At 43.5% G+C, this 15,038-nt stretch overlaps 4 protein-coding genes and 1 non-coding gene across 5 annotated transcripts; all 5 read right to left on the bottom strand.

Moving 5' to 3' along the window:
* Nucleotides 1-1,461: 1,461 nt before the first annotated feature.
* On the bottom strand, nt 1,462-3,587 carry LOC108047802 (transmembrane protein 209). Its single transcript, XM_017128158.2, has 5 exons — nt 3,462-3,587; nt 3,101-3,405; nt 2,432-3,039; nt 2,046-2,375; nt 1,462-1,988 (listed from the first exon to the last, which is right to left on the bottom strand). The coding sequence occupies exons 1-5, from the start codon at nt 3,482-3,484 to the stop codon at nt 1,626-1,628; spliced, it is 1,629 nt and encodes a 542-aa protein (XP_016983647.2). The 5' UTR covers nt 3,485-3,587; the 3' UTR covers nt 1,462-1,625.
* A 402-nt stretch (nt 3,588-3,989) lies between these two features.
* On the bottom strand, nt 3,990-4,061 carry Trnap-cgg. The gene has a single exon. It is a non-coding gene; the product is annotated as a tRNA-Pro (tRNA).
* A 1,919-nt stretch (nt 4,062-5,980) lies between these two features.
* LOC123037165 (accessory gland protein Acp29AB-like) lies at nt 5,981-8,713 on the bottom strand. Its single transcript, XM_044456779.1, has 3 exons — nt 8,357-8,713; nt 8,089-8,274; nt 5,981-6,118 (listed from the first exon to the last, which is right to left on the bottom strand). The coding sequence occupies exons 1-3, from the start codon at nt 8,711-8,713 to the stop codon at nt 5,981-5,983; spliced, it is 681 nt and encodes a 226-aa protein (XP_044312714.1).
* A 386-nt stretch (nt 8,714-9,099) lies between these two features.
* LOC108047793 lies at nt 9,100-10,031 on the bottom strand. The gene is made up of 2 exons (XM_017128150.2): nt 9,650-10,031; nt 9,100-9,590 (listed from the first exon to the last, which is right to left on the bottom strand). Exons 1-2 carry the CDS (start codon nt 10,029-10,031, stop codon nt 9,100-9,102), a joined length of 873 nt encoding a protein of 290 aa, XP_016983639.2.
* Nucleotides 10,032-11,119: 1,088 nt separating this feature from the next.
* LOC108047797 (polycystic kidney disease 2-like 2 protein) lies at nt 11,120-14,856 on the bottom strand. The gene is made up of 4 exons (XM_017128153.2): nt 14,298-14,856; nt 13,202-13,573; nt 12,420-13,138; nt 11,120-11,897 (listed from the first exon to the last, which is right to left on the bottom strand). Exons 1-4 carry the CDS (start codon nt 14,835-14,837, stop codon nt 11,318-11,320), a joined length of 2,211 nt encoding a protein of 736 aa, XP_016983642.1. The 5' UTR covers nt 14,838-14,856; the 3' UTR covers nt 11,120-11,317.
* Nucleotides 14,857-15,038: the final 182 nt, after the last annotated feature.

Genomic DNA, 15,038 nt, shown 5'->3' with positions numbered 1-15,038 from the left:
TTACAAAAGTTATATAAGTTTTATAGATATACCTTGGTAATGACATATTTATCAATTTAAAATAGTATTAAAATGTTTCATATCGATGTAATTACAAAAAAGAAATACTTGAATAATTTATATATAAAATTGTTTAAGTCTAAGTGAATAGTGTAGAGTTATTGAGCTTTTCACACCTTCCGTCACATTCCCTTTCATCGACTGACAAGTGTTCCACTTAGAATCCTCACCATCGCCCGTTCCACGTCCTCATCTCAAGGATAGTTAAGCTGCTTCAAAGCGATATTAGATGAAAATTTGTGTAAGCCGTAAAGAAAAAGCCCATTGAGCGAGAGTGTGAGACGATTGCCAATCGAATTTAATGCGCATTTCTTTTTAAAGTGCCAGCAGCTGGGGACGCACAGGCCCCCCAGCCAAACACCACCCACCCAAGAAGGCTTTCTTTGTCAACAGCGTGGTATTAGTGGGAGATCCGCCCCAGCCACCACCGCCCACTCTAAAGCAACCCAGCGAGCCGCACTAATCAACACAATTACGGAGCAGTCGAAGGAAAACTTTTCTAATTGGATATGAAGACGCGCACATGCGTTTCTTTAAAGGAATTTCACTCCATCAGCCGAGGGTCCAAATATTGTGACAAGAAAATGGCTCGAGACAAGGCTCCCAGCTCCGCGCTCAACGCTCCAGGCTCCAAGTTCCAACTCCAATTCCCATTTTAGGCATCGCATCTCCGCCGGCTGAGATGCTTTGACAAATTATTTTTAAGCCAATTTACAACTTGAGAAAAAGTATCAGGAAAACATATCACACCACACACAAACAGGGAGGCGGAGGAGGCACTAAGTTGGGTGGCTGAGTGTTTGTGTAGGTAAAGCAAATATAATGCGAGGGATAAAAGTGTAAAGTTGACAACCCAGGCACATTACTCACCCGAGGTGCCAGCCATCCAGCCATCCAGCCAACCGGGAGCAGGGGTAGCATTAAAATAACCAGCCAACCGATTCAACGTCAAGCCAGAGCCCAGAAATGAGCATGGCCAAGAGAAATGGTAATGCGGCCGGTTGAGAGCGCCCATCCTGCTACTGCTCCTGCTCCTGCTCCTCCAGGCACTTCCTCGAGGGCCTTGTGCTTGCGACTCCTTCATTTCGCACTACTTTGGAGCATTTTCTCAATGTCTTTCACTCGACAAAATGTCGACAGCGTCGGCGGAAACCATTAATTTTGTCACTTTCGGAAGTGTAAAGTGGCGAGCATGTGGGAGTTGCAGGCCGGGCCATTGACCAGGTCACCAACTGGCTGGGCAATAGTGAGAATCATGAAAGGGCAATTAAAGCCGGGCACCTGTGTGCACCCGTCCACGAGTATATCTTCTTGCCGCCGCCCGACACTTCCAAACAAGTTAATTGCACAGACCGCAGGGCCCATGACACTTGATAACCGCGAAACCGCAACAGGAATATGTTAACTTAATAATTGCATGTGCATAATTTAATAGTAACGAATGATGAGGAATAACCGCGGGCACCAAACGATAGTCGAGTCAGAGAAGGATGCTTAGAAATAACAAGTTTTTAGAGGTAGTCCTATAAGTAGTCATAGCCAGAAATATCAATTGGCGGTCAGCTTCAGTCTTCGATGACGCACATGATGTTGATGCCACTCTTGCCCAGATTGACGCACTCCAATGCAGACTCCTGCTGCTGGCGCATGTAGATCAGGAACTGGATAATCACGTAAAACAGATTGTTCCTATCGTAAACGCAATTGTGCAGCTCCTTGTCGCTGATGAAGTTGAACTTGGGGTTAAGCTGGTTGCTGGTGGTCAAAATGGCGCAGTGGGCCTTGTTGTGGACAGCGTTGACCACGTCCTTGGTGGAGCGTTTCTCGTCGCGAATCAGCACGTAGCGGGAGTGGAAGGGTCGGCCACCGCCCTGCGGCAACGGCATCAGCTGGCTGTCCAAATACACGCAAAACAAATGGAACAGTATCTGGGAATAAAGACAATGTAAAAATAATTGCATAATTTCTTGATTTACATCTCTTACAGCTGCATCGGTGGGCAAGTGCTCTCCCCACTCCTGACCATTGTGCGTCTTGCCCGAGTTCCAGCGGTAGTCGGCTATGCAGGAGCCATGCGAGAGCTCCTTGATGCGCTGCACCAGGTACTCCTGGTTGCCGAAGGTGTCGAGGAAAGGCAAGAGCATAGGCAGCATGGGGGCGCAGGTCTGCACGAACTGCTGGTTCTCGGCCGTCTTGCGGAGCCTCTCTAGACTCACAGCTCCGATCTTCATATCAATTAGACCCCGCTGGCGGAACACATCGTCTACATAGTTTATCTCCTTGACCAAACGCTGCAGTATGGTGGTGGAAATCCACTAAAAAAATTTTAAAATATAGTATGCATGAAAGAAACTCCCTAATTCCTGCTTACAAATCTCAGGTTGGCCACGTATTGCGACAGTTTGTCTGTGGATATGCGCTTGATGACCTCTGAATTGCTGTCCCTAAACTGAAAGCCACCAAACTCCTCAATGGAGGTCGGGGCATTCTCCGTGGAAACAACAGGCGCTGGCGACAATTGGTAGATGGTGGTCTTAAGCATGTAGGCCGCATTGTTGCAGTAGTTCCAAAAGGAGTTGGCCGAGCCCATGCTCTGGACACTGGGTGCTTCCGAGCTGTCCACCATGCTGCGCTCCCGCTCCGCCTGCTTCATTAGAGCGGGCAACTTCCGGATATCTGTGATAAAGTCATCCCGCCGCACCTCTGCGTATGGCGACATGTAGGTGGACTCGTTGCTCAGGTTGCTGGCGTTCAGCGAGTTGTTCTGCACCATGGAGGAGTTGTAGGAGGTGTTCTGGTTCGTCTGCTGGGGAGTCCTTGTGGGACTGGGACTGCGACGCATCGACTGCGAGCCCCAGCAGGAGTCCTCGAAGGAGGAGTGCCAGTTGATGATGGGTATGTCGTCGTCGGCATCGGAGTCGGGTTCGTAGCTGAGTGGCTTCATCACGGCTCTTGCACATACGGTCCTAAAGGAGTTTTCTGAAATGGGGGGAATGCCGTGATTAACTGGCTACGTAGGGCATATTCTGGGGCCCCTTACCTTCCCTGCCGTCCAGCAGGCACTTCTGGCTATCGGTTCCCATCACCTGGTCGCCGCCAAACCATAACCACAAATACTTGCCGAAGCAGGCCAGGGCACTTAGGGCAATTAGGGTGGTAAAGGTGCACTCGGCCAGGAACCAGTATGTCCGGTAGACGGACCGACATGCCTGCCAGATGTCGAAGAGCAGCAGCGACAGGAGCACCACGTTTATGGAGCACCACTTGAGGTAATGACGCGCCTGGGCGCCTCGCAGTCGCAAGTCCAGGCTGCGCTGCACCAACGGATTTCTGCTCAGCGGAGAGCTGTGTGGTGTGCAAGGGTTATTTTTCTGGACTCTTGGTTGACTTCGCACACTTACCAATTGCTCCTGGTGAAATTCATTGTTTGCAAGCGAAAATATAAAGCAGAGTGTATGAAAATGCGAAAAATGCCGGGAAATTGGCGGCACTGCTGAAGTCTGACCGTTTGTTAGTCGCAGTGAAAGTGTGACCCTTGTCGACGGTGTTGGAAAATATCTAAATTTGACTGACAGCTAGATGTCGCTATAAAAACTCCGCGTAAAACGTTTGTGTAAAATGCATGTAATATCAGGTAGATTTTTCATTGAAGCAGTGTTGCAGTTTTGGATTCTTTATGGCTATTTCTTGCATTTAATCAAACTGATTAAACAGGTGGAACAGCTGATTAAAAAGGTTCCTGTAAATAGCTTAGAAATTGCTATACTTTTATTCATTACTGTGTATAATTTAACATTTCAGAGATCCTAAAAATAGTGAGATGATATTGTAAATTGCAAGGAAATTGTTATTTTATAAGCCTTGTTGCTCTTTCAACATTTTTTTGTGTTGCTAAAGTTTAGAAAAAAAAATAAACTTAGTTTCAGCTTGGGCTCGTCCGGGAATTGAACCCGGGACCTCTCGCACCCGAAGCGAGAATCATACCTCTAGACCAACGAGCCGGGTTGAACCGCAGTCGGCCAATCACTCAATGTAAGGTTAGCCCTGAAAAACTCAAGTGTAACAATTCCCACTCAAATGACGATATATGTATATATATTACGTCATCATAGCCCCAGAAATATTTTTATTGTAGCATTTAAGGGTAAGCCTGCTATTTGAACACCACATTTCTCCTCAGTGATCTGCATCTTAAAAAAATAAAATTCATAGGTCAATGAAATAAACTCGACGTTTAGAGTCAGTCAGTAAATAGACCTATGGTTTATCCTGGATGATTTTGTAGGATGCATTGAATACTAGAACCCGACTTCACTTTAACAAACACGATAATGGCCAGAAGAATAAATTTATTTATAAGTTATTTTTATGCTAACAAACAACATAATAATTCAACAATTCTATAATTTTTATAATATCCACATTTCTTTATAAGTAACCAGCGCATTTTTTATTAATTTTTTTTTTGGAAACTATTTTTAGAATTTCACTTATCCAACAGCCTCACATATAAAACACTGAGTTAGTAAACATGGGGTTTTGTACATTAGGGCATGGAAAATATCCACACAGTTATTGTCAATCCTAAAGTATCGGGAAGATTCTGGAGCCCACTTAATAAAGGGTGCTGGTTTGCCAGAGGATAGAAACTTTCCCTTCTTGACCACGTCTGTGATGCCCAGCCAGTAGTGTTCATAGATCTTTAAGTTCTCTTTGGATGGCGGCGGACTTCACCCTTCGTCCTGAATAGTTGCCAGGCTACCGCCCATCTGGGGGGGTTTTTTTTTCCCCCTCCCAAGAATTTTTTATTTTCTTTTTGACGTAAATTAATCTAGACCGACCGCCTGAACAAAGGAGATATACCAGCTTTGGTTTTATTAAACACATTTTCCTGCAGACCGCCTAATGCGTTCCAGTGTCGACGTAATCCAGGAAGATTTCTTCTGGTCCAGCAACCTTTGGTTTGGATCCTGGTTTGGTTCCTGGGCTTCGGCAACAGCTTTGAAGACACTGATTTTTGAATTATTTGTTCAATTTCGGGGAGCCTTAAATTAAAGCGCACAACTTCCCGGATGTTCTGAATTGCCTTATCAGAAAACAAGTAAAACCGCTGGAAGAAATACAAATTTCGCAAATAATTTGAAACTTGATGTAGACCTTTCGTTTATCAAATAAATATATATTTTTTTAATTCAAACATAAATCCTAGGCAGTGGATTCTGAGCACTTTATTTGGGTCTCTGTTGAGTCTCTCTCAATATGTTTTTAACGAGTTGTAATCTAGAATTATATTTTATTATATTTGCTGACAAAGTTTAGGAAGTAAAGTATTTAGATGAAGAGATCAGAACGATTTACGCAGTTCCGTATATAGAGTTCCCCAGATTTTAGAGTCCGCTTCTTTAAACTTTTTAAATGTTTCCCCGCTTTTCTACCATATCAAGGGAAACCTTGACTTTATTCCAAAAGTGTTGGCTGTTTGGAAATAAACTCATTGGCAAAAGTTAGGCGTTTTTGCCTATTGACTTCTGATATCAGAAGTTTCTTGCGGGCACTTCTACTATGATAGTTTGAATTTTTATCACACGGCGATCCTCAATCTGGAGATGTGCCTGGTGATCTGTCATCAATTATACAAATTATGCTTTAGGAACAGCAAGAGGTCTAGTGGAAAGACATCCGTGGAATGACTTGCCAGCTTAAGACCTTATTAATTTAAAATTAAAAAACTTTGCTGAAAGAGGCAGTTTTAAATATATTTAAGTAGTACGTTTTTCTTAAAACAATTTATTTTTATAATTTATATTGTAATTAATAATTGATTATATTTATAATTTCTTTGTTATTAATTAACAAAGTTGTTTTCTCAAGCATGCGACAAGGAATCTTTAAAGACACTCCTTTGATTTCTGGTTTCTCTTTACTCACACAATCCAATTCGACCGCTGATATTTCCACCCAAAAGCCACTTGTCGTAGTCCTCGCTGAGATTCTCATTCAGACTGCTGACCTCCTCCAGAAGGAGGCAGTGCACCAATGGGCTTGGATATAAAGCCAGCTGTCGTGGAAGAGCCTCCCATATTAGAACCGATGTTCACATTAAGTTTTTTCATTAACTTTATAAACAAGAAACCGACCAATAGAATAAATAACAAGAAAGGAAAGCTATCTTCGGGCGGAGCCAAGTTAATAAACCATTGCAGAATATTCTGTAAATTATATTCTCCAAAATTATTCATATGATGCATTCTTAATACTCATAAAAAGTCCCAACTTCCTAACATTAAAAACACCACAGTAATGGCATTTCTAATCGTTCAGTTATATGGCAGCTATAGGATATAGTCGGCCGATCGCTATGAAACTTGGAAACACCAAAGTTATGGCATTTCCGATCAATCAGTTATATGGCAGATATAGGATATAGTCGACCGATCCTTATGAAATTTGGTAGATCGGATTGATTGGCCAAATATAAAACTCATAAAAAATCCAAACTTCCTAACTTTAAAAATACCAAAGTTATGGCCTTTCCGATCGTTCAGTTATATGGCAGCTATGGGATATAGTCGGCCGATCCTTATGGCATTTGGTAGGTCGGATTGATTGGCCAAATATAAAACCCATAGAAAATCCCAACTTCCTAACTTTACAAACATTAACTTTATGGCATTTCCGATCAATCAGTTATATGGCAGCTATAGGATATAGTCGGCCGATCCTTATGTAATTTAGTAGGTCGGATTGATTGGCCAAATTTAAAACCCATAGAAGATCCCAGCCTCCTAACTTTACAAACACCAATGTTATGGCATTTCCGATTAATCAGTTATATGGCAGCTATAGGATATAGTTGTCCGATCCCGGCCGTTCCGACATATGTACTGCGTGCAAAGGAAAGAAGGGTGTGTGCAAAGTTTCAATTCGATATCTTTAAAACTGAGATACTAGTTTGCGTAGAAACAGACAGACGGACAGACGGACATGGCTATATCAACTCAGGAGGTGATGCTGATCAAGAATATATATACTTTATAGGGTCGGAAATGTCTCCTTCACTGCGTTGCAAACTTTTGACTGAAATTATAATACCCTCTGCAAGGGTATAAAAATACTTAACAATTGTTTCATTTATGCACACTTCTTTATTAGTAACGAACGTAATTACAATTTTTTTTGATTTTTATACCCTTGCAGAGGGTATTATAATTTCAGTCAAAAGTTTGCAACGCAGTGAAGGAGACATTTCCGACCCTATAAAGTATATATATTCTTGATCAGCATCACCAGGAGAAACGATCTAGCCATGTCCGTCTGTCCGTCCGTCTGGCCGTCTGTCCGTCCGTCCGTCCGTTTCTACGCAAACTAGTCCCTCAGTTTTAAAGCTATCTGCTTGAAACTTTCCCAAAAGTTGTCTTTCTATTGCAGGTAGTATATAAGTCGGAACGAGCCGGATCGGGTGACTATATCATATAGCTGCCATATAACTGAACGATCGGAAAAGCCATAGCTTTGGTGTTTGTAAAGTTAGGAAGTTGGGATTTTTTATGGGTTTTATTTTTGGCCAATCAATCCGACCTACCAAATATCATAAGGATCGGCCGACTATATCTTAAAGCTGCCATATAACTGAACGATAGGAAATGTCATAACTTTGGTTTTTTCAAAGTTAGGAAGTTGGGATTTTTTATGAGTATTAAGAATGCATCATATGAATAATTTTGGAGAATATAATTTATAGAATATTCTGCAAGGGTATATCAACTTCGGCTCCGCCCGAAGTTAGCTTTCCTTTCTTGTTTAGAATATTTATTTAACTTTTATAGAAACTTTTTTTAGATTAGGTTTAGCAATTGCATATTGGATAGTTGAATAAGACTTTGTGTAAATACAAAAATTCAATTATTTCACTTATCCAACAGCCTCACAGATAAAATACACAGGTAAGCTACATGAGGTTTTGAGCATTTCGCCATGGAAAATTTCCACACAGCCATTGTACAATCTATAGTATGAAAGAGATCTTACACGCAACTTAATAAAGGGTGCTGGTTTGCCAGAGGCCACGGATATAAACTCTCCGTTTTTGGCCACGTCTGTGATGCCCAGCCAGTAGTGTTCATAGATCTTTAGTTCTCCTTTGATGGCGGTGAAGTCCGATTCGTCCTGAATAGTTGCCAGGTGACCGCCCATCCGCCGGCAGGTTTCTTCAGCCTTTCGTGTTCGACGTAAATTAATCTAGACCCGATCCGCTTGAACAAAGGGGGTATACTAGCTTTGGTCTCATTAGACAAACTTTTCTGCAGAGCTTCCAGTTTTCAATGCGTTCTAGTTTCGTCCGTAAGTCAAGGGGATTTGTATTCCTCGAAGCGGCTTCCTCCTGGTCCAGCAACTTCTCCAGTTTGGCTTCTATTCTGTCAAGTTTTTCCTGGGTTTCATCATGTTCTTGGGGATGGCAGGTGCTCCACTCCTGCTGGTGAAAGGCAATGTGATCGAGCATTGGCTTCAGTGCCTCAAGACAAAACATTCCACATTGGCTTGGCGGGTCGTTCAATAGGCATACGGATCGCCCATTGTCCTGCGCTTCTGCCAACGTTCCATACAAATTGTATGAAAGGAAAGCCAATAAAAAAATAACCGATGACTTTAACATATTAAAAGTAAGCAATCAGTAAGGGCAACCGCTTTGAAGGCACTGATTCTCGACTTATTTGCTCCCTAAATTAAAGCGCACAACTTTCGCGATATTCTGAAATGCCTTATCAGAGAACAAGTAAAACCGCTGGTTTGAATGTGTTGTAAACATCTGTGTATCATATAAATAATTTTGTTTTTTCTAATTCAAAAATAATTTCTAATCGGTGGCTGTGAAGCACTTGATTTGGGTCTCTGTTGAGTTACTCTCAAGATGTTTTTAGCGAACTGTAATCTCGAATCATATTTTAAGTTTTAATACAATATTTTATTATATTTCCTGACAAAGTATAGGAAGTAAAGTATTTGGATGAAGAGATCAGAACGATTTACTCAGTTCCGTGTCTAGGTTTCCCCAGATCTCGGAACCCGCTTCACAGCCCGTCGTCTCCTCCTGCGCTTGCCCACCACTGAGGGTCCCACTCCAACCCCTACTCCGATCCCGGGCACCGGGGCCAGCTGCAGCAGGAGGGGATTACTGATCAGGGCAGCGGCGATGCCCAGCACGGTGGCACTGGCCAGCGGAATGAGGAAGCTCTTGGCCAGCAGGGCTTTGGGCGAGAGCTCCGGCGAACCCTTGTGGGAGACGAGCTCGTGGGAGTCCACGGGGAACGAGCTGTAGGAGTAGTCCACCGGTGGTCCTGCATAGTGACCATGCTCCGGTCGGGGTCTGTAAGCGTGGTACGGCACTCCCGCCTCTCCGCTGGAGGAGTAGCCATGGCCAGGAGCTGGTCCTGGCTCGTAGCCATGTCCGTTGGAGGATCCGTAGTCGTAGGGATAGGGGTGACTTTCGTAGCCGTAGCTCTTCCCAGCACTTCCACTGCTGGCATAGTGACCTGCTCAGAGGAGTAATCTCTATTGACATTCCCTAGATTTCTGGTTTCTCCTCACTCACCCACGCTAATCCGATCGTGGATGTTTCCACCCAAACGCCACTTGTCGTAGGCCTCGCTCAGATTCTCATTCAGGCTGCTGACCTGCGGCCCACCATGTGCTCCTCCAGCCGGAGGCAGTGCGCCAATGGGCTTGGATATAAAGCCAGCTGCTGTGCTGTCCAACTTGGAGGTCGTTGAGCCGGGTCCTCGGTAAAACTCCGGCGGAGGATCGTAGCTCTTGGCTGCGGCCGGGCCCAGGGGGTCCAGTTTCACAATGGCCTGTCGTTTCTGGGGCTGCAGGGGCTTCCAGGAGTCGGATTCCTTGGACGCGTTCTTCGCCTGCGCGGCCGCAAGAGCCATAAAAAGACCGAGGCCGAGTAACTTCCCTGTGATCGCGAACATTTCAACTGAGTGGGCCGCCTCCAAAACTGTCGACTTTATAGGGCTTCCAGCCCGCAGTCATGTCGTCACCTGGAGTGGGTGGCATTACGAGCGGTGGCGACAAATTGCGGGCAGACAATTTCAAGCCTTTCAAGCAGTGCTGGCATTGAGACGTCTGCAGTGCGTTTCGGGAGCGATTAGTGCCGCCAGCTTGGGAGCTCCCCAATACCAGGCGGTTCTTTCCACACTCTTTCGTCAGGCCTGGCATTTCATCAGCTGGAGCAGCGGGCATGCATGTAGTTGCCAATTTGTCCCTCTCTCGGGTTATTGAAATAAAGCGTGTGCAGCCGAAATTTGTAGTTACTGGCAGGTGGGCAAATGGAAATTAGTGGAGTTGTTCGCGCCCCCAGCTAAAAAAAGCAGAAGGCACCAACTCCGTTTAATTAAATCATTTATCGCTGCTTATTTTAGCTGGGAGTGCTCAGCCAAGGGGAATGATGAGAAGTGAGGTCGAAAAGGTTTGGAAATGTTAGCTTCGGAGTTAAAGAAAGTACAGCCTATGGAAAATGTTTGTAAACTGTATGATGAAAGAGTTGTCAGAAGACCTGCGCAATATCTTAGATGGTTCTTTTATCGGGGTACTTATGTACGTACTTACCATATGCAAACCATACAAAATATAAAGGCGAATAACGAAATATAACAGAGACTTTAAATTAAAGATCAGTTTCCAAGAGCAAGAAACAGTTTTCAAATATCTCTTAATAAATGAGATACATTCTTGAGCTTGGCATGATTCATAAGCACTTAAGTATTGCAGTTTTTTGTAGGCTCTTCAACTTAAAGATATAAATTATATTATTAAGGGGACCCCTTGCTTCAGTTTTAACATATAACTTTTTAAGAATATTTCGCGACCATTTCAAAAGAAGCTTTTCCAAATCTGAGGAAGATATTTATAATTCAGGGAAAAACGCATTTCAAAAGCATTTTCTCGAAATTCAATTTTGAGATTGATGTAAAAAATTAAAAGTTAAAAAGTTTCGTTAAAGTTTTAAATCGGAAATGGGATAGAGGGTCGATCCCACGAAAAAATAACTATGTTTAAATATTTGTCAAGAGATTGTATGTCAGTTTCCTCAGGATTCGATGGGTAGTTTTACAAATATCGTGTTATACAGTTACTACATTTTAAAGAAAATGAAGATAATGAAACTGAAACCAGAACAGAATAAATAAGCCATTGCAAAGCCCCATTCCGAACATACAAACAGTTTTAAGACATAATGAGATGATCCCAAGTCCGACTAGCGTGCAATACTTGGGCGCTTGCGATACATTTCTGGCATATCCTCGGGATCGGAATCGGATGTGGGCGGAGTGGGCAGATTGCCCTCCTTGTCGCCCAGCATCAAGCGCTCCAGGATCTCGACCTGGACGTTCAGGATAGCCATGAGCTTGAACATCCGCTCGCCGCGTCTCAGGTAATCCTCATGTTGCTCCTCGTCGGAGAGCTTTTTCTCGCGCCATCCTCTCTTTTCCTTTTCTGTCTTTGCCACCTCCTGCTCCTTTAGCCCGATTTCCACGTTCTGAGCCACTGTGCGTCCGTTGCTCTGGTAACTCCTCCGCATGCACTTGAAACAGCGACCCCACACATCCACGTACTCGATGCGAAGGAAGTCCAGGAAGGAGATGTGCTTCCGGCCCAAATGTTCCTTCAGGTCCCTGCCCGTCACATTGAAGTAGTCGTAGATGACGGAGGCGAACACATTCAACAGGATGATGGCCAGCAGGAAGACCAGCACCAAGTAGAGCAACATCCCCAGCACGAGTCCTCCGTGGAAGAATTCCGTGGGCCTGAGGCCCGCGTTGTAGCCCACGGAGTACCTAATTCAAATATGTTTATACTCATTTTTAAGGCACAACAATTATAAAAGCTGTAGTCTAGTGTTTCGACTATGCGATACCCGATAATTACTCTTACGAAATGCAAGGTTCCCCTAAAAGTAAAGTATTTATTCTCTACGAACCATAGTACTTATTTGTTTAATTTAAAAGATGCTAAAATTCCTGAAGTTCAATAAGGATTATTGAGAATTTACTAGATTTTTCGGACAAGGCAGAGTTATTGTTTTTCTGGGAATTATTTATAGATTTTCTTAGTATTGTAATATTTTTGGAAATCTATAAATTTCATTCTGTGAAATGGTATTAAAAACCACTAAGAATAGGGCTTAGGTTAGGTTAATGTATAATAACTTGACATAAGATCAATATAAAACAAGGAATGATAAACAAAAAATGCAAACACCTTTCTTAACAACAATGGGTTTCATAATGAGCGCATGGGATACAATTTACGGAGTCTTGCAGTGAATTAAATGTTCGATTCTAGATACAAGTACTTACCACAAGCAGGTGACAACGGCCGTGATGACGTGATGGAAGACCACTGCGTTGTTCCCATTTGGAACGGCCAGTGCTATGCCGATGCCCATGAGGACGATAAGGATGATCAGGCCCAGACTGGCCACCGCACGCCAGGCGCAGAAGAGCGTCTGGGTGAAGTGCTGGAAGACGGAGGCGAACTGCAGGACCTTCCACAGCCGCAGCGTGGTGATGCTGACCAGGAATCCCTTCACGATGGCCAGAAGTTGGTGGAGGCGCAACGGGCGCTGGAAGTCCAGGTACTGCCCCTTGGTGTACGTCTCGATCATGTCCAGCAGAAGGTCCGTCTCAATGTTCCGCATGATGGTCAGGCCCACCAGTAAGCCGTTCAGCACGCAGATGGTCAGGTCCACCATTGTCCAGATTTGGCGGATGCAGCCCGGATCGTGCCAGAGCTTGGAAAGAAGTCCGCGGGCGAACTGGATGACCAGGATGGCGTAAAAGACCACCACCAGAAGGTCTACCGTTCTCGTCATTTCCACAGTGGCCAGCATCTGGACGGTGTCCACATGGAGTCGGGATATCTGCAGTCCGAACGGAGTGTTCTCCAGCCGCAAAGTGATCACCGAGAATGCATTCGCATCCGCATTGTACATCGTGAAGTCGATGAACAGCGCCGAAGTATTTTCGTTTAGCCAATTGTATTTCCGCAGGTATTCAATCTGCTTCAGGCAGTTCACCTGTCCATGTTTTCCAATAAAAGTAATTAATATGTATACAATTTACGCTAATGAACTTCCCACCTTCGTTGCCATCATCAGCATCACGTAGCCACCGAGTTCCGGGTAGTTATACATGTAGCCGTGATGATGGAAATTGAGCAGCAGTCCGTCCAGGAAACCGGGCTCGATGTCGACCGGCCTGAAGGGATCGTAAATTCGCCAGAACTTGTCCGTGTAGTGCAGTCGTTGGTATGGCAGCCGCCACTCGGGCGCGTACGTGGTTTGGTCCCACTTCGGCTCCTCCAATCCGATCCGGGTGTTCACAGGACGCACCTGGCGCAGGCGCACCACTCCGATCTTCTGCCACTGCTCTATGGCCCACCAGCCTTCGACGTGGTGGACGCTCGGAGTAAAGAATCCTTCGACCATGGTTATCTTGAGGTAATTGTGGATCTGCAGAATAGTATTTTCATGCTAAAGTACAATGAATAGAATAATGTCGTTTAAAGAATTTTTAAGATTTGGCCTATATCGTAATCACAAAAAAATGTTTTAAAAATTGTTTTTTAAAATAAATATTTTTTTGCCCTTCCTCCTTTTTTTTTTTTAATAAATTACCCTTTCCACGAGTAACTAATAAAAGTAGTCAAGACTACTTCAAAAAAATTCATACAAATATTTTGTAAAGAAATGGCTTATAAGCATTACAAGAAATGAATTTAAAATAAATAATAATAATAATAACATCTTGTTAAAATAAAAATTAAGCAAGAAATTAACCGATTTGCCTGTACTTGAATTATGCTTTTTTTTCCACTCTCAAAATATTATTATTTTAAGGTAAACTTTTTGAACCAATATTCTGGTCGATAGAGTGGTCAATTTTATGTTACTATTCTAGTTTTTTTACAGTGAACGATGTTTCCCTATTAAATCCCCCTTCCATATCTAAATTACGTCCATGTGGCATTGTTTTAATAAGTAAGGCACTAAATGAAGGCCATAGAAATAAGGGATATAACATACTAATTATTTTTAAAGTGAATACTTATACTGTCCAGCCCAATATTTTATATTTTTAATTGTCCAGTGCTATAAAGGTAATTTAATAAAGGCTTGTTGGTGAGACCAAAATGTGTAATTTTATGAAAAGACTTCAAGAAAGTGCACCACCCACCTGGTAAAGGAAGTATATCTGCGACAGGCCGAAGGTGACCGATGTGTTGTCCCAGAAAAGTCGGTGCATATTGTTGGTGTTGAAGTAATGGTTCTGGTCCTCCTGGGTCACCACCATTACCATCAGGGTAATGAAGAGGAGTCCGTAGAGCGCGAGGTCCCCAGTGATTTGTTTGTATCTCCGATTCAGTGTCTCGTTCTTGTGACCCTCGGTGATCAGGAGCTCGGATCGCAGACTGCGTAGCCGGATTTTCAGGTAGGCGATATGATTCTGCTGGGGCATTCCCTTCTCCGCCTTGTGCGGCTGTTCCTCCTGCGGCCAAGTGGCGTAATCGATGGCCATCACCAGGATTCGGAGGGGTTCCAAGACGAGATACTGGAAAAACACCACCAGGACAATGGTCACCATTATCATCCTGTATCTCTGGGGCTCGTGCACGAATCCCGAGAAGGTTGTGATTAGGGTGAAGCACACCAGCAGCACTACAGTGGTCACCCCGAAACATGCCCAATCCTTGCTTTTGATATTTTTGTATATCATTATTGGTTTATTAATTGATGCTTTTTTAAAATTGAATATTTAACTATCTTTATAAATAAGCTGTTGACTTTTAGTGCGCTGCTGACTGAGTTAAAAATGCTATGGAAATAAATTTGTTTGAAGTACATATAAAATTGCATTTTAAAAGCCAGTTTGGGATTGAAGTTAAGTCAGTTTCCCTTATCCATATTACGAGGATTG

The sequence above is a fragment of the Drosophila rhopaloa genome, unplaced genomic scaffold (genome assembly GCF_018152115.1).
Source record: "Drosophila rhopaloa isolate 14029-0021.01 unplaced genomic scaffold, ASM1815211v1 contig_150, whole genome shotgun sequence".
Taxonomy (NCBI): Eukaryota; Metazoa; Arthropoda; class Insecta; order Diptera; family Drosophilidae; genus Drosophila; species Drosophila rhopaloa.
The sequence above is the reverse complement of the archived record's forward strand: the minus strand, read 5'-3'. Positions and strand labels throughout refer to the sequence as shown.

Bases quoted from the DNA above. Each gene is read 5' to 3' on its own strand.
- LOC108047802 (XM_017128158.2), bottom strand. From the start codon at position 3,484: ATGAATTTCACCAGGAGCAATTG. The intron at 3,040-3,100 runs GTAAGGGGCCCC...CCCCCATTTCAG, and splicing joins CCTGCTGGACGGCAGGGAAG to AAAACTCCTTTAGGACCGTA. The intron at 2,376-2,431 runs GTAAGCAGGAAT...AAATTTTTTTAG, and splicing joins ACGTGGCCAACCTGAGATTT to TGGATTTCCACCACCATACT.
- LOC123037165 (XM_044456779.1), bottom strand. From the start codon at position 8,713: ATGTTAAAGTCATCGGTTATTTTTTTATTGGCTTTCCTTTCATACAAT. The intron at 8,275-8,356 runs GTTTGTCTAATG...CGAACACGAAAG, and splicing joins ACTGGAAGCTCTGCAGAAAA to GCTGAAGAAACCTGCCGGCG. The intron at 6,119-8,088 runs GTAAGATCTCTT...CTTCCACGACAG, and splicing joins CACCCTTTATTAAGTTGCGT to CTGGCTTTATATCCAAGCCC.
- LOC108047793 (XM_017128150.2), bottom strand. From the start codon at position 10,031: ATGTTCGCGATCACAGGGAAGTTACTCGGCCTCGGTCTTTTTATGGCT. The intron at 9,591-9,649 runs GTGAGTGAGGAG...TCCTCTGAGCAG, and splicing joins CCACGATCGGATTAGCGTGG to GTCACTATGCCAGCAGTGGA.
- LOC108047797 (XM_017128153.2), bottom strand. From the start codon at position 14,837: ATGATATACAAAAATATCAAAAGCAAGGATTGGGCATGTTTCGGGGTG. The intron at 13,574-14,297 runs GTGGGTGGTGCA...ACTATTCTGCAG, and splicing joins AGATATACTTCCTTTACCAG to ATCCACAATTACCTCAAGAT. The intron at 11,898-12,419 runs GTAAGTACTTGT...TATTTGAATTAG, and splicing joins GCCGTTGTCACCTGCTTGTG to GTACTCCGTGGGCTACAACG.